At 42.6% G+C, this 18,539-nt stretch overlaps 1 protein-coding gene across 3 annotated transcripts in view; it reads left to right on the top strand.

The window, feature by feature from the left end:
- Positions 1–18,539, top strand: part of PRKCH (protein kinase C eta) — a 232,817-nt gene that overhangs the window by 169,255 nt on the left and 45,023 nt on the right. For 2 of the 3 annotated variants that reach the window (XM_021941880.2, XM_021941881.2), the window contains exon 11: positions 7,716–7,757. The exons of the other annotated variant lie outside the window; for it this stretch is intronic. In XM_021941880.2, coding sequence (XP_021797572.1) covers positions 7,716–7,757 — 42 coding nt within the window. The remainder of the gene's footprint in view (positions 1–7,715; positions 7,758–18,539) is intronic. 3 annotated transcript variants of the gene reach the window in all.

Raw genomic sequence — 18,539 nt, 5'->3', positions numbered from 1 at the left:
TATTGTTTTATTTTTTTTTTCTTTTTTTTTTTTTTTAAAACAGGGTCTCGCTATGTTGGCTAGGTCAGTCTTGAACTCCTGGCCTCAAGCAATCCTCCCACCTTGGCCTCCTAAAGTGTGAGCCACTGCCCCCAGCTCACATAAACTCTTTTTCTCTTAAGATGCAATTGTTGCTTTCCTTAGAGAAAAATTTTCATATATTAGGGGCATGAATGCCAAAGTAAAGGATTTCCTGATTGAAATTTGCTATTTATTAACCTTGTTAAATGCAGTTCCTTTCATAAACTCATGATAGTATTGACATCATTATTAAATTATAATAGCTTTAAAAACAGTGAATATTCTTAAATACTGTGGGAGTCAAAACAGGAAGAGAACAAGTAGTAAGTCTCGTAGAGAGAATGCAGTAGGGCTGGTGGTTGGTGCTGGAGTGAAGTGGGAAGGCAAGCACTGCACAGCAGGCACGGCAGGCACCACAGAGGCACTTCCTCTAATTCATTCTCAGTGCAGGTCCCCCAGACCTCAGCTTCGTACAGTGCATTTATCACAGCCTCATGGCACCGTGCAGGAGGGAGGAGGGTGCAGAGCTGGGAACCAGCCTGGATAAGGGCAGTCGGAGCCACCTGCTTGAATGCAGTCCAGGATCTCTGCTCGTTCTTAGGTCACGGGGCTGCTGCAGGTTGATTAGGCAGCCTGTTTTGAGCTTTCTTGACCAGGCTGTGGAGATGAGAGCATTTTTTTCCCACTCTCCACTTTCTTCCCAGTGTATGATCTGTGGAGGTTGCTGGTATGAATCTCTGTTGGTGAAAGGAATTAAGCGTCCTCCTTGTGCTATCAGACTCTGGGCAGTGAGTTCCATTTTTGTTCTCCTCTCTGCGGCTAATCCAGCCATCTCCACTCCGCTTGCCCCAAAGAGAGACGTTTCCACATGTAGGTTAAAAACTGCATGTAAGTAATGACTCCCCTACTTGACAGGGACTTCTGTTGCAGATCAAAATGATATTAACAACAAGACCTAAACTAAACATTTGGGCTGGGTGTGGTGACTCACACCTCTAATCCCAGCACTTTGGAACACTGAGTGGGGAGGATCGCTTGAGCCCAGAAGTTTGAGGCCAGCCGGGGCAACATGAGGAGACCCCTATCTCTATAAAAAAAATATATATATACACATATGTATTAAACAAATTAGCCAGGCATGGTGGCAGCACCTGTGGTCGTAGCTGCTTGGGAGGCTGAGGTGGGAGAATTGCTTGAGCCCAGGAGGTTGAGGCTGCAGTGCGCTGTAATTGTGCCATTGCATTCCAGCCTGGGTGACAGAGTGGACCCTGTGTGTTGATCAATCAATAAATCAATAAAACGAACACTTGTTACAGGAGCAGCTCTTCCCTTGCATTCCTCTGTTAATTCTTCTAACAATATTATTTTATAACAGTAATAGTATCCACATTGTTCAGATGAATAGTTAGGTCTTCCAAAGACTTCATCACCAGACTGGTAACTGGTAGTGAAGTCAGAATTCAAACCATCGTTCTAACCACTGGGCTCCGCTGTCTCCTCAGGGGAGACTTGAGGATTTAGCGTACACTACAGAGTCAGCTTCTTAGTCCTTTTTGGTGATAGGACCACTTCAGTTCCTGAAAATAAGGTAGAGTGGGCAAAAGCAATTCAGTCTTATCTCAAGTTTTCTTGAATCCTCAGAGGCTTTGAGTTGGGCCAAGCAGCGAGCTTGCTTTCCTGCATTGGATGGTACTGCCCCTCAGTCTCCTTGTCTCATTTGTCTCAGAATAGGGTGGGTAGACACTGTAACTTGATGTGGTTTCTGGTGAAGCAGTGTCAGCCCCCATCTTGACAAATTTTATTTCAATTCATGGTATCTGGGATTCGATTCTGAGAATTGATTTTAATTTACTCTTGGACTGGAATCCCATGTTCAGGCTCTAACTGATATGGTTGACTTTGAAGGGAACACATTTAATTAGGATAGATTCAAATGCTATTTTTATCCCGTGGACTTATTTCACAGGATAATTTAATTCCATTCAGTATACTGGCTGGGAACACAGTCTTAAGGATAAGACTTTGAAAGCCAAGTCCTTGGCTTTACACACAGTAAAGGGCACATTTAGGTCACAGAGGGTGTGGATTTGATACAAGAGCCCAGTGAGAAACCTGGGAGTATCAGACAGCCTCGTTTATCATACGTGTCCCAGAAAGCCCTTTATCAGAGCTAAAAAATAATCTCCTTAGAAGATGCCTCTGACCTATCCAAATAGAGCTGTTGTTTGTTTGTTTGGGTTCTTCGAGGGAAGGGAGGGAGAGAGGTGTTTATTTTCCAGCAAATAAAAGATGATACCATGTGCAAGTCACTGTTAAAGAAGGCTTCAGAAGGTAGTACCTTAGGCTCCTCTGACATGAATTTCTTCTTTAGCTGCCTGTGCCTATGCAAGAGGACACAGACCAGTAATGTTTGCACGCGTTCCGACTTGTGTTGTGACCCTGATTCTCAGATGTATTCACTTGTATCTTGTGGAGGAACAAAAGCCCAGTTCCTGGGAGACTCAGCAAGGGAAGGGCCTGCCCCTCTGCCTTTGGTTGGAGGGTCTGGAACCTGCTGTGGCCCAGAAACCAAGAAGAGTAGGCTGGGAAGGAGGCAGTCACCAAGTCAGTTCTCCTAAGGGGAAAAAAAGACTATTCATTCTTTTGTCCTGGGCTTCTTGGCCAATTGGGGAGGCCAGACAGCGCTCATGAATAATTTACTCATGGTGTTGACTTTTTTCCAGAGTCAAGCCCTACAGAAAAGTTAGGAAAACAAAGGGGCATGCATCCCATTGACCAAACATCTTTCAGCGTGTTTCATCAGCTGTATTAAAGGGAAACTCAGCTGTCATTGACATTTCAACCCCAAACTCCTGAAGCCAGCCAGCACACATTTGATTTGCTGTTTTTGATGAAGTGTGGAATACTGTATCTGAAATATGTTGGGTGAGGAATAGTTTATAATTCACTTAAATTTAAATTTCACTTCCTCCTCACCATGTTACACTTGGGCACACAGCACTTTCCAGCACAGGGTTTTCAACTCATGAGTCTGACTGCTTTGTGCCTTATGCAGTTGTTGGCATGCTGGGTGCATGGTAATTAGTGTTTACCCCAAAAGCTGCAAATGCTTCCCGTGATATTTCGCCACCCCATTTTGCAGATGTGGCCCACAGAGGAAGCTTTTGCCCCACAGAGGCTGACTGCCAACCCTGACATGCTGCGTTCTACTCCCATGATTACGTGGCACATTAACTTTTCAACTTTGAACTGCTGATTTCTCCTCAAATTGAGAGAAAAATGTCTACTTAATTTGACTCTTTTAAAAATTCAGAATTTGGGAAGAATAACAATCTCATTCCCAAGATTAAGCCCTGTTAAGCTAGTCTCTGAACATAGTTGAGGTATCGGTGAATATACCAATTGCCAACATCATCTAGCTCTTGTTTCTCAAGGTTCATGAGGGTCCACAGGTGCCTCACTGACTCTGGATAACTCAGCTGGGCGTAGCCTTGCTTGGCAATTGGCCTTGTCTGTGAGCATCACTTCCTGGTCTAAGAATTCACAAGTGATCTGTTTCCAAATGAATTTGTGTGTTGGGGCCAGGCACAGTGGCCTATGCCTATAATCCCACACTTTGTGAGGCCAAGGTGGGCAGATCTGTTGAGTCTAGGAGTTCAAGACCAGCCTGGGCAACATGAGGAGACCCTGTCTCTATAAAAAATACAAAAATTAGGTGGGCATGGTGGTGCACACCTATGTAGTCCCAGCTACTCGGGAGGCTAAGATGGGAGGATGACTTGAGCCCAGGAGGTGTAGGTTGCAGTGAGCTGAAATTGCGCCACTGCACTCCAGCCTGGGTGTCAGAGTGAGACCCTGTCTCAAAAAAACAAACAAACAAAACAAAAAATTGTGGCCAGTGATGGATTTTACATGCACGAGTTACTGTACGCTCTCTCTCTCTCTCTGCAGTTCTTCCCCTCTGGAAAACTGTGGCAATCTCTCTCTGATTCCCACCTCCTGGGGTCTCTCTTACTCCTCAGTATTTCTTAGCAGCAGACTTTGAGTCCCCCAGATGTCTTTCATTTGAGCCTGGAATTTTGGGCTCTTACTGTCACCTCACCTCTGTTGGAATTCAGTTCTGTATTTGTATTCATTCTACTCATTCCAGTGAGAAAAATCTTTTTAGATAAAGATGAAAGTAAAATTTAACAACTCTGGTTTCCCTTTGTCATCTGCTAACATTATTCCTTCTGCTGCAAGAAGTAGGTCTCTTCTCTGTTGATCTGCATACCGCAGAGACTGCTACAAATTGTCATTTGTCGTTTGTATAGTCCTTGTTTATTCAGTACATGCCAGCCATGGGAATACTCAGCGTGTTAGTCACTTTCACATCAGACTTTGGCTGTGAGCCGTCACCTGGGACTGATACTGGCTCTTTGAGCTTTTTAGTCATGTGCTTGTCTCCTCTCTTACTTAGCTTGTCATGCCTTGCTGTGCCATGATGGCCTCATTCAGTGACGGCTCTTCAACTCTCACCAGAAAGTGACCACCATTCCTGACTCCCAAGATCCTTCTTCAAGGATATGATGGAGAGCTCAGAGCTTTCCAGCTGATTAGAGTAGCTCAGCGTTTCCCTCAAATGGAGTCTTCCCTTTCCCCATAGTGAAACTCATCGGCCACTGTTCTGCGCCCTTGCACAGCCTCTAGAGATCTTTTAACAAGTATTTGTTGAGCGTCAAACCTCTGCCAAGGATATGGATGTACTGATGAGCAAAAACAAAAATACTCGCCAGTGGAGGGTATCATCCAGTGAGGGAGAAACATGTCAATCAAATGATTATACCAATAAAAAGTAGCAACCATGACCAGTGCTATGAAGAGGAGAAATACAATGCAATGAATGAGAACCTAGAATAGGGTGATTCTACCCAGTTAGGGAAAGACGGAAGATTTTTATAAGGAAGTGACTCTTGAGCTGAGGTCACAGTAAAGAGGGAAGGAAGGAGCATTTGAGACAGAAGAAACAGCAAACGCAGATAGATGCCCAGTAACAGGAAGGAGTGTGGCAAGGTCAGGGGTTTTTAGAGCAGGCCAGCCTGGCTGGAGTCTAGGAAGCCCATCTTACCTCACTTGGCATTTTATTATCCTACAGTGTTCAGTCAGCTGATCACTCCAAGATTTTATTAGACACTCCTTGTAAATAATTTATTTGAAGGTTAGGTAAGGCCGGTCATGTTACCAGTCCCTGGAGGAGCCATCTATTTACAGTGAGTTCCCTGTGTCTAGGTCTGTGCATTTATACTCAACAATGGGTTTATAAAATATTAGAGCCAGAGGAGACCTCAAAGGTTGCTAAGGGCCAAGCTCTCTTTTACAGATGAGGAACTTCAGGTCTGAAACGTCCAAAAATTGTTTCTCGTAGTGGATATTCTCTTCGGATGACTCATCTGCTGTTTGCTCTCCATCTCCAGGAAAACAAAAGTATGGCTAGAAAATTTTGTTTCAGCCTTCAACTTAGAGCTGACATGAAGAGCGAATCAAGACATTTGGAGGCATTCAACCCTGTTTACTCCATTGCAGTGAGGAAAATCCAGTCGAGATCAGAACGTATCTCCTGAGCTGCCACTTAGTGCCAGATGTTGCATTAGGAGGTGTAGATACAAGATGAGTAGATGCGATGTCTGCCCTTTGAGGCGCTTTCTGTGGGGTAAGAGAGATAACCATTAATAAGTCATGGCAGCTGGGTTCCAAAACTGGAGCTTGCCCAGGGTATTTTAGGAGCAGAGAGAATGGCCACTTGCCCTGAGATGGATGTTCAGGCAAACTTCCTGGAGGAGGTGAGGCCTGAGCTGAGTGTGAAGAGTTAAAAGTTAAACAAAGATAAGGAGGGTATTTAGGTAGGGGAGCCAGTTTGAGCAAAGCAGAGAAGTGTGGTGAATGTGTAGTTAAAGTGGAAAACAGCAGGAACTTTGGTAGCACTAGAGCCTGAAGTTTGAGGCATGGGAAAAGGGCAGGCTAGAGGAGGCAGCAGAAATGAAGTGTTAAGCACTTACTGTTCTTGAGATGTTTGAATTCTGGGTCACTTAGGACTTGGCTCCGTTGCCTATCACAGGAAACATAAAAATGACAGTGGCGTAAGCCAGATGAACAGTGCTCTCTCATGTGAAGAGTCTCTGGAGGTAGGTAGTCCAGCCCCGCCATGGAAGCTCCATGGATTCATTTTGCAACCCAGATTTCTGTGCTTTCTGTTCTGCTGAAGACAGGGTCACCTCCTTGTCTAAATGGTTGCTGAAGAACTAGGAATCATCTCTCTATTCCAGTTCCATGTAGTAAGAAGGGCCAGAGGGCGTTCCTCCTAACTGAGTCAGCTCCCTTTAAGGGGTCTCCTGGAATTCCACACAGTACTGACCATGGAATTGGCCAGAACTTGATCATATGGCTGCATCTAGCTCCAGTGAAGGCCAAGAAATACAGTATTACAAGTGGCCATGTTCCAGCTAAAAATCAGCATTCCATTATTAAGAAGGGAGAGAATCATTATTTGATAGAAAACTTGCCGTGTCAGACACAAATTCCATGCCAGGGAGTCTGGGCTTTATGGAACAGGTAACCTTTGAAGAATTCTCGGCAGGTTTTATGACATGAGTGGGCTTATATTTTACATTTATGTGTGGGCAGGGGGCATGGCATGTGTGGACATACGCATGGTAAGTAGCAGCCAGGTTGCAGGGGAGAGGTTCATTTTGAGGCAGTTTCTGTGTTCCAAGTAACAAGATAATGAGGACCTGAACTAAGACAGTGATGGTACAGCTGATGAGAAAGGCATAAGAGATAATAGCAAGTAAAGCTGATAGGACTTAATATTTGGGTGGATTCAGGGTAAAAAAGAAACCGGAAATCATTTCCAGGTGTTTAGCTAGAAGGTTGAGTGGATGGCAGTACCATTAGCTAGGAGAGATCGTGTGCCTGGGAAGAAGTCTAGGCAAAAGAGGAAGAAGTTTTAGAAAGGTTGTATGACAGCTACCTGAGGCATTCTCCAGTGGAGATGCTCCGTGGGCAGGGGGATAGGAGTCTGAAGCTCAGTGAAGAGGATGGGCTGAAATTAAATATTTGTAAGTCATCAGGACATAGCTGTTAGTTGAGACCACGAGACTGGATGAGGTCACCCAATAGGAGTCTCTTAAATGGAACAGTGCGAGTCAAGGATAGAACCCTGGGGAACCAGACTCCATTAGAAATCTGCCTAAATTTGGCTCCAGGGTTATAGAAACAATTGGTATGTTCATCATTTAGAGTAAGTATCCCCAAAGTGCCAGTCTATTAAAAATACAATTCCATAAAAGTGTAGAAAAAGATCACTTACTTTAAAGTATGTGTGTGATGCTGCATGTATTCTTCCTACTGAAAGAATGCTGGACGTGGTTTTCAGAAGCTTTGCATACTAGACCCAGCCCTGGTCCTGGGGATGTGGACAGGTTGCTGAATGCCCCTAGCCCTTTGGCCCATCTGTACAGTGGGGGTGCCATTGACATAGCTTCCCAGCAGGGTCCTTGTAAAACTCAAATCAGTTGGAAGTGCAAATGCAAATGCTTTTTGGAACATGCCATGTCAATGTAAGAGGTTATCTTTGCATATGTGCTGTCACCTGATTTGGGATTTCTTTGTATCCATAGGCATAGGCAGCAATTATCCTCAAGACACTGCCTGAATAACAGGTAATTCTTCATAGAAATTGGAGTTTTAGCTTGTAAAAATCAACCTTTTGAAGACTAGTCTCTGTAGTAAACTAACTCTGGTCATGCTTTTCTTTGAAACCAAATCATTTTCTCTGTATTTCCACAATATTTTGAAATGGCAAGTGATTGATATACTTACCACGTACTTACCGTAAACCCTTGAGATAATTTTTTTAGGAAGTCCTAGGGCATATGTGACAGTTTGTACAACCCGAAGACTAGACTCTGGCATTTTGTTTCAATTTCAACAGTTTCTAATGTTTAGGGGAAGCAGTTGACCTCATTTTGAGTTTACGCCTTCTGGTATTAAAGCAGATGTTTGATGGTTAATTTGAGAGGAGATTCAAGAACTTTTTCAGACCATTAATGGGGTGAACATCCTGAGGGTGTAATCCAAGTAATGCAGTTTCTCAAAGGACCCAACTTTATAACAGATAGAAACTTAAGCCCTGGGACACCTTGATCATTTTTCTGTACTTCATATATTAAACCAGAATGCTCATCCTGGTTTGGCATCATCAGGGTTTGGCCTTTTCATCAGTGAAGGCTGTGGCTATTTGGAACTAATTGATAAATGTGTTAGTGGCTTTCACCAGCTAATGAAACCAGGCCACCAGTTTTCCTCTTCTTCCCACCAAATTGACCAAGCAACGAATTGCTTCATTATAATTACAGACAATCTTGGATTTATTTGCTGAGCAAGAAAAATACAGTCATTTAATCTTTATATATTAAGTGAACACAACCATTTGTAAAAAGTAATTGAATTGTACAGTTAAACAAATGTTTATGAAAAGTCGACCCAATGCAAAACTTTGTCAGGCTCTCAGGGAGTAGAAGAAAAATAAAGGCAGGTGCTGCCCTCGAGCTTGGGGTGTTTGTTCTTTCCGTTAACAAATCATTTTTTTTGTTGTTGGGCACTCACTGTGTGCCAGACACTGCTGTGAGCTCTGGAAAAATACAGGAAATAAAACAGACAAAACCCCCTCCTCTCAGGGAGCTTAACTTCTATCACAAGTAGTTGGACAAAATGCAGAAAGAAGACAAAAGTAGGACAAAAGAAGAAAATATATTGAATGTTAGGGTGATTCAGCATGTGGATAAAAGCTTGGTAAGAGCAATATAAAATTCAGGAACAAAGATTTACTGTTTGACATAGAGATTTTTAAAAGCTTCTCTGATAAGGGACATTTGAGCAGATGAACAAAGACCTAAGGATGGGAGGAGACAGCTCCATGTGAACATCTGGGAGAAGAGTGTTCTAGGCCGAGTCCTTGGAGGGAGAGTGTGCAGGGGGATCAAGGAGCAGCAGAGGAACCAGTGGGCTGGAGCAGATGAATTCGGGTGTCATGGGGGTCGAGGGCCCAAACCTTTTTTTTTTCCTTTCCACAACACAGAATGCTAACCACATGTGTTGAGCATTTGTCCTGTAAGGATAGACTCCTCTGTTCAATTGTAGCTTCTGTATGACAACTGTATCCTTATTTTACAGACAAAGGTAAGTGACATTATCCTATATTTGAGGCTCTGGGAAGTGAAAGGACTTGTTCAAGGTAACACAGTATGTGGTGGAATCTACAATGCCTCTCCGTGATATCCTTTTGAATCCATGCAGGTGCTGAGTGCCGTCACCCATCAGGCCTTTCCCCACGCATTTTCCTCTGCTTAGAATGCTGCCCCATCTCTTTGCCAAGCTTCCAGCTACTAATCCTTGCAGTCTCAGCTTAGTCATCACCTCCTCTGAGAAGCCTTTCCTGGACTCCCCTACCCTCCGGATTCCATCTAGGTTAGGTACCCCCTATGCCCCCATGGCATCCTGTGGAACCCTTCCCTTAGTGCTTTCCATAGGCTGTTCCCCTCAGCACATGGGCTCATGAGGGCAGGGACTGTGACTGTCCAAGCCCACCCCCTAGGACAATGACAGGAGTGTTAGATGTTCTTAGGTGTTCATGGAATTGACCAACGCCTCAAAGTCTATGCTTTTTCTATTTTAAGATGACAGGTTAGGACTGAGAGTACATTATGATTGCTACCATTTATTGAGCACCTACTATGAGCCAGGCTCTGTTCTGAGCTCTCTGCATTAACCCACCTGCTCCTCATGACAGCGCTATGACATGACACTCAGCTTGGGGAGAGCTGCCCATTGATTGTCTTATTCTGGCCCAAACCCATGATTTTCTCAGAACTCAGAGCAGTCTTTTTAAAATAAAGCCTTCTGAAAAGTTTCTCTGATTGACTGAAAAGCATGTTTGCACATCTGTAGTAGTGATGCATTTGCATCCTCATATGTATTTATTTGGATCCATCTTTGATTCTTTCCTTAGAACAGATTCCTGGAAAGGCACACACATTAACGACTTTTAGAGCTGGCATTGTGGATGAGAGCTGGGGCTCCTGAGTAGAATGGACCTTGGTGTTTCCAGTCTTGGTTCTGCCACTTCTCAGTTGTGGGATCTTGATCAGGTTACTTTACCTCTCTAAGCCTCAGTTTCTTCAATGATAAAATGGAAGTCCTGGAAATACCTGAGAGTAGTTGTTAGAATTAAGTTTGTGGTGTGGAGGTGCATGTAAAGCCTTTAGCCCAGGGCCTGGTATGTAGTACATGCTCAGTGATGTTCACTTTTTAAACATTCTGTCTGCTACCACTTTTGGAAAAAGCATCAAACATATGTTCCGGTGACAGGTATTGGTGCTGTCTTTCTAGTTCCCCTCATAGATCTTAAGTGCACAATTGGAAACATTTTGACATATGTACACATTGTGTAATCCATACTCCAAATACTATACAGAACATTTCTGTCATCCTAGAAAGTTTCTTAGTACCCCTTTCAGTTAGTCCCCAAACACCCCCATAGGCACCCAGTGATTCTGTGTTGATATTGTAGATTGTGGATATCCACATTGAAACTATTGAACTATTGAGTGTCTTGAAAGTAGAATTGCTTCTCAGGAGTGTCCTTTTCAGTATGAGAGGATGGGTTCTTTAAACTGACTACATGAGTGTAATGGCAGTTGTGATCAGAAGAGACTACCCAAAGAAAGATTTCATCCCATCCGTCAGTTTTACTTTCTGTAGAGAAAAATAATTACAGGAGGATAAATACCAAGCACATCAACAGTGGTTGTCTGAGGTAATATAGGTGATTTTTATTTTCTTTTTGATGGTTTTCAAATGTTCTGTATTGAACAAATGTTGTCTTTTTATCATTAAAAAAATGCTATCTTATTTATTTGTTTGTTTGTTTGTTTAGAGATGGAGTCTCACTCTGTCACCCAGGCTGGAGTATAATGGCTTGATCTCAGCTCACTGCAACCTCTCCTCCTGGGCTCAAGCGATTCTCCTGCCTCAGCCTCCCAAGTGCCTGGGATTGCAGGTGTGCACCACCACACTCAGTTAATTTTTGTATTTTTAGTAGAGACGGGGTTTCACCATGTTGGCCAGGCTAGTCTTAAACTCCTGACCTTAAGTGATCCCCTACCTGGGCTTCACAAAGTGCTGGGGTTACAGGCGTGAGCCACTGCACCTGGGCGAAAATGCCATTTTAGAAGTGATCTCATGTGATACTATGTTTTTCAACATGATGTCAGAAATTGGTAACCTGCTGTTTTATCAGTTAAGTTCTGTCAAGCCCCAACCTCATGCTGTGACCACTGCTTGTCTGTAAAACCCAGTTCTATGGAAGTCACAAAGTCATTGTCTTAGTCTGCTCAGGCTGCCGTAATAAATACTACAGACTGGATTCCTTGAACAGAAATGTATTTCTCACAGCTCTGGAGACTGGGAATTCCAAGATCTGGGTGCTGGCCAATTTGGTTCCGCATGAGGGCTCTCTTCCTAACTTTTAGGTGGCTGCCATCTTGCTGTGTTCTCATGTGGTGAGGGGATGGAGAGAGTACAAACTTTCTGGTGTCTCTTCTTATAAGGTCACAAATTCCATCATGAGACCTCACCTTTGTGGCCTCATCTAGCCCCAGTTATTTCCCAAAGGCCCTACCTCCAAATACGATCACATTAGAGCTTAGGGCTTCAACATATGAATTCTGGCAGGACACAAAACATTCAGTCCATCACAGTCATTCATTCATACACGTGTTCAGTGTTTTCTGTTACATTAAGCAATGTGTTTTGAAGCTATTTGGTTTGATAGTGCAAAATCTACCTGGAAATGATTTTAGCCCTCAGGAAAACTGCTCCTGCTACAGTGGAACACACAGTAGACGGGCACGAGAGAAGAGCCACGGATTAGACTGAGGCGTTGTCATGCGTTTGGCTCATTAAGCCATGCATGTTAGTCTTGGAGCTCTATTTTGAGGTGTGTTGAGACCAAATCCTTCTCCTAGATCCCAGTACTTAAGCCTGGCAGGAAAAAAAGCTGAGTGCACTATGGTTTTAGAGTGTACTTTTTGATAATAAATAGTTTGCAGCATGTCCCTGAAAGGGGAATTTTTTCCTTTGTCTTGCAAATGTCAAATTGTACTTTTCTGTAAACTTCCTAAGTACAAATGTAAAGAGGTACAAGTGCCCTGTTGCTCTTTGGTGAAAATGCTCCCACATGATGAATTTCTCAGTTGAGTTGCAAAGAGAAGTTAGTGAAACCTGACAGGCAAACTACCCCACACCCTGGAGAACAGTGTCCTCGGGGTGTCTGGTTTGCTAGGTGTGTGGCTGGTGCAGCAATGGGAAGGTGGCAGTTTGACTGCCTGGCCTCTCGCATCTTGCTCCTCCGTTTTTACTGCTCCTCAGACCTCTGGAGTAGCCATGTAAGCCTGCACTTTCGTGTACAGAGTTGCTGGTCTACCTTGCTCTTGGCATTTGCATCAAAATTTACTGTGTTCCACTGACAAAATTCTAGAATCTTGAAGTTGGAATGGAGTTCAAAGTTGTGTACCCCTCTTCTTTCAAAGCGTGAATATCTAACATCTGCCGTGCAGTCATTTTTTTTCTGTACTTAAACGCCTATGGGCAAAGAGGAACTTGCTTCCTCCATTTTCAGGGATCTACGACTTTTGGAAATTTCACCTTTCTGTTGACTCAAACAGTGTTTCCCGGTAGCTTCAGTTCACTGGTTCTGGACCACCTATAAGGGGTAGACTTAAAAAATACAACTCTCTTACAAGAAAGTTGTGGAGATACGTGACGTCAGTCTGGGTCTCCCAATCTAGTTTACCTGTGAACGAAGGAAATGCTATTAGCCTGATAGTTGCTCATTCTGGCTGTTTCTTCAGGATTACTATTTTCTCAGTAATCCATAAACCATCCATGTTATGCATTCTAGATGCTTGGGTCAGTATCCAGTTGACTTGTCACATTCTTTTCTTATGAAATCAGAACTATCTGAACTAGCAGTTGGCTCACTGAACTGAGTTATGTTATTATAGCTCATGTTACTTCTTTTGGGTAAGACTTGGTCTTTTTTTTGAGACAGGGTCTCCCTCTGTTGCCCAGGCTGGAGTGCAGTGGTGCAATCACAGCTCACTGCAGCCTGGACCTCCTGGACTCAAACCATCCTGCCACCTCAGCCTCCCAAGTATCTGGGACTACAAGTACGTGCTAGCACATCCAGCTAATTTTTGTAATATTTTTAGAGATGGGGTCTCACTGTGTTGCCCAGGCTGGTCTGGAACTCCTGGGCTCAAGCACCCCTCCAACAGCGGCCTCCTAAAGTGCTGGGATTGCAGCGTGAGCCACCATGCCTGTCCTTGGTCTTTAATTGGATACTGTTGATGCTGACTATAGAGTAGCAAGCATGGTAGAAAGTTAATTGGTGTGGTGATCTCAAAAAAGGGTATTTAAAGTTTCCTGTTGTGAGGATTTCAGGAATTTAATCCCTGCATCTATCTGAGACTATAGCTTCAGCCTCTACATGCACATGAAAATAGAGAAGGTAGTCATAAATCCCGGAACTAAGGATCTCTGTGCACAGCCCACTCTGCAAAGTGGATATTTTCCTCTCAGGTCAATCTGTGACTTGCCCAAGGGTGAATTACCAAAGATGAAACACGGGCTGAGCACAGGGGTGGGAATGGGGGAGACAAGGACATCACTTTTGGATATGTCAAAGTAGAGGTACCTCTGGAACTCCTTCAAATGGTCCATCTCAAAGTTGTAAATACCCAGCTAATGTTTAAGATTGTGGCCACAGACTCAGGTTGATTGCATGGAATAGCATGAAAATGAGACAGTATTGGCTTACAGTTAAGAACAAGGCTTTGAAGTCAAGCTTAGATTTAAAACTTACCCCTACAGTGTACTATACTTCTGTGATACTGTACAAACTCTTTAATTCTCTAAGTCTCAGTTTCTTCATCTACATGAGGATGACAGTACTATCTATTCCATGGGGTTACTGTGAAAATTAATTCATGTGGCTTGCTTATTCCAGTGTCTGACATCAGTGAATCCTCCATATACATTATCGGTTGTTAAGAAGAAGAGTGATCCAGGGGAGGAAATTAAACAATGAATTTACTTGAAAGACAGATTCCATAAGGAAATTGTTGAATAAATTATGGTTATACCCATACTGTGGAATATTTTGCAACAATTAAAAGAAATAATACATTAGATCTACATATATTGACCTGGATGGTTTGTCCCTGATAGGCGAATAAATGAAAAAAAGAAAGAGGGGTGTGTGCTTATTTTAATCCCATTAAAAGTAGTAGCAAAAGCCATCTGAACATAGACATGTATGTGGGGAAAGTTGTAGAACAGAAACAAAAGTTTGAGATGGGTTGAGTAGTTATTAATTTTTCATTATGTATCTTATATTGTCTGATTGTGGTGAGAATGTGTTAACTTTTTTGAGGATAAAATTTTTAAAAGGAAATAAGCCAAAGGACTGAGTGGTGGGTCGTGGAAGAAGAGAAATCAGCCAGCGAGGTGTGAGAGGCAGTAGATGGGCAGGGAAGAGACGTATGCAGGACAGTACAGCATTAAACACCAAGCATCTCATACGTTTCCTCATTTGTCATGGCTACGTAAGGGCTTATATCTTGAGCTCTTCTTGTTCGTTTCATTTGTTATCCCTCAATTTCTGGCACAGGGCATGGCAATATTTCTTTTTTCTTGTCTTCATTTCTGTTTTATTTCTAGCAACTGAGCCAACATTTGTCTGCAGGAATTCATGGTGGGGAGATAAATGATAAGAAGATGGGTGGAAACACAGTATCATTTATTGACTAAAGAGCAATGTCACTTTAATTTAATTGTAAAATGTAAATTAATGCATATACATAAAAAGGACATTTTTAGCTCTTCTAAAATGATTACAGTGAATGCTAAATCCTCTTCATACCCTTGTCCCCAGCCTCTCAATTCCTCTTCCTCGAGACATGTCCTTACATGTCCTTCCAGAAATGGTCTATGCATATGCAAGCTCTGCATTTGAATGTCTCCTGTTGAAAAACAAATGGTGGTATATTATCTACTTGAAGAACAGAGATTTTTTTTCCTAAGTCTTTAGAGAGATGAAATCTAAACCCTTAAAAAAAAGTAATAGGTAGGCAATCTTTTCTTTTTTTCTTTTTTTTTTTTTTTTTTTTTTGAGATGGAGTCTCACTCTGTCACTCAGGCTGGAGTGCAATGGCATGGTCTTCACTCACTGCAACCTCCGCCTCCCGGGTTCAAGTGATTCTCCTACCTCAGCCTCCTGAGTAGCTGGGACTACAGGCACATGCCACCACACCCGGCTAATTTTTGTATTTTTAGTAGAGATGGGTTTCACTGTGTTGGCCAGGGTAGTCTCTAACTCCTGACCTCGTGATCTGCATGCCTCAGTCTTCCAAAGTGCTGGAATTACAGACATGAGCCACCACGCCCAGCCAATCCTTTCTTTTATCAGAAGGGTCTGTGGGTGAGAGTTCAAGTCCTGTAAATAATTCTGCCATCTCTTGTTGGAGAAACTGCTAGTTTTTTCAGATCATGCAACAGGCTTATAAATGTTTATTGCAGTTACAAGCTACAAAGAAAGATTTTTTCCGGTACTACTGCTCCAGGTAGAGCAGTTGCACCAGTCATTATTTATAACTGGATTAAAGAGTCGCAGCACATACTTCTACCGTGGTTATAGAGTGCCTTCTGTTGTGCACAGTGGAGTGCTTATTCACCAGGGAGTTCTCAAACACCTTTCTCTATAGGCACTGTCCCAAATGCTGTCAGGAGAGAAAAAATTAAAAATGAGCTCCTGCCCTCTAAGAACAGGTGGGAGCGGCCCCAAATCTTGCAAATGAAGCAAGAGGGGGTATCAGTCTTTAATCCAAGCAGCTAGAAGCTTGCCTCTCCCAAGTTCACCCAGTGAGGATTTTAACACTCCTTTGACAAAGAAATGAGGCCGAGCAGCAGAGGAAGGCAGGTGACACCGAGTCATGAAATTCACCCTTTCGAGCCCTTCCTGAGGGATCTGTGGCTCTTGGGTTGATTCTTGAAGGAAAGGGATGAGTGAAAGAGAGGAAGGGAAGCAGGCTTTTATGTATGTATGTATTTATTTATTTATTTTTTAATTTTTATTTTTTTAAATTTTATTTTATTTTATTTTTTTGACTCCTACACAGAAGATGGAATTGAGAAAAATACACTGTGGCAGTGAAATCAACTTACAAAACTGAGGAGGAAAATTTTGACAAAAGCAAACCCAAAATCTGATTGCTGTGGGGCTGTCCATTTTATTGCTGCACCAGGGAGCAGGGTAGATACTATTTTGGCCTAAAGAACACTGAAATTTTGTTTTCTCATTTGCAAACAGACAGGTTCAAACTTGTCAGAAGCCGTAACTGAGTTTCCTTGTGACTGATTTGTATGTGTGTTAGTGGTTTTTTTTTTTTTTTTTTCCTGTAAGAATCTGGTTGAGTAATTCAGAAGGTTAAAAAACAACTAAACAGAAATAAGTGAGAAAAGTTAACTGAGGTCTGCCACATATGCCGGGAAGGTGCCCACAGACTGGCAGAATCTGTGCAGTCTTTGTCTGCTTCTGCCTATGCAAATACTAAGCCGCGCTCAACAGAGCTTGAGCGTTGTATCTGTTCAACTGCCATTTAAGAAATAGGACTCTGTTCTCGACAGCTTATTCCTTGGGGTTTCAGAATGTAAAATATGAAGTGTGTATAATCACAGGCCAGGTTCCCAGCATTTCTCGGCATTTCAGCTTTGGCAGCAGGAATGGGAAAAACTGAAGGTTTTATGGCCAGGAAGGCTGAGTGTAATCTTTGTTCTGTGGCGCTAGGAAAGGAAGTGAGTCTGTTACAAAGCGCTTTACCTCTGAAGCATGGCTCAGGGGCAGCTGTGCTTTGTGCCATATATTCTGTTTTCATAAAAAGAAGGAGGTAGAGTCGAGGGCTTACCATGCAGAGTATTTTCACAATATCTCACTTGATATATCATCAGGGAAAGTGACCTGTGTTATACTTTGTGTTTTAAGATTTAACTCTAGAATCAAAAACTTACCGGAGAAGCTCAAGATACTTTACTTCGCAAGAATTAATTCTCAAGATAAAAACTCATCAGAGTTCAAGATAAGAAGAGATCAATAAACAACACACTTTAAATGGAAGAATTATTTTAAAAATTGTTTTAACTTTGAATGAGCTTAGATTAACTTACCTGGTGAAGAGGTAGGTCAGACCCCATGTCATCATTTGCCCAGAAAAGTCCAAATTTGCTCCCATAATCCCCCTTCATGACCCCTTTTACTCTCAGAGGCCCATTTTTTTAATTGGGGTGTTTTTTTTTTTTTTTCTTGAGACAGTCTTGCTCTGTTGACCAGACTGGAGTGCAGTGGTCCTCCACTGCAACCTCCACCTCCTGGGTTCAAGCCATTTTCCTGCCTCAGCCTCCCAGGTAGCTGGGATTACAGGTGCTCACCACCATGCCTGGCTAATTTTTGTAATTTTTAGTAGAGATGGGGGGTCTCACCGTATTGGCCAGGCTGGTCTTGAACTCCTGAATTCAAGTCATCTACTCACCTCGGCCTTCCCAAGTGCTGGGAGTAGAGGCATGATCCACCGCACCTGGCCATCTGAGGCCCATTTTGGACGATACACTGCATGGTCATCCTACAAAGGGGTATCTGCATTTCTACTTTTTTTTCTTTAAGATGGTAGAATCAAACGAAAAAGGATGTTTTTACAAATTGAGAGGGGTCCCTCTGTAGGAGGGGAATTTCTCCAGCATTTTCCTTTGATGGAGTATTCTCCTCTCGTTCAGAAATTGGAAATTTAGTAACTAAAGCATTAGGAACAGATTTTTTTTTTTAACATCAGTCACTACCTTAGTTTCAAAGACACATTGGGGGAAATTGCCTTTCCTTTATGCCTCTTGGTTTATGTCCTTTATGTATGACATTAATATATTTACATGAGGTATAAATTTGTCTGTAGCCATAACTTCATGGGTTTGCATTCATTTATTAATCCATCCATGCATTCAGTCATTTATTTACTCATTCAACAAATGTTCATTGAGACCTATTTTTTGCATAGGGATATAGCAGTGACCACAATAGGCCGCTCACTGCCCACAGGAAGCAGGCATTCTAGCGTAAGCACACAAACAAGTAAAAGTAATTACCAATTGTGAAAGTTACATGGAAGGAAATAAGTGAGCTTTTATTTGTGGTTTTATTTCATAGAGCTGAAGGAAGTGAAGAGACAGATACCTTTCTCCCCACTTCTTTCACTGTTGAATGTCTAAAGTGTTTCTTACTCCATTTGGACTACTGTGACAGAACACTATAGATCGGGTGGCTTGTAAACAACAGAAAA

Source organism: Papio anubis, chromosome 7 (genome assembly GCF_008728515.1).
Source record: "Papio anubis isolate 15944 chromosome 7, Panubis1.0, whole genome shotgun sequence".
NCBI lineage: Eukaryota > Metazoa > Chordata > Mammalia > Primates > Cercopithecidae > Papio > Papio anubis.
This window is presented reverse-complemented; position numbering and strand designations above follow the sequence as displayed.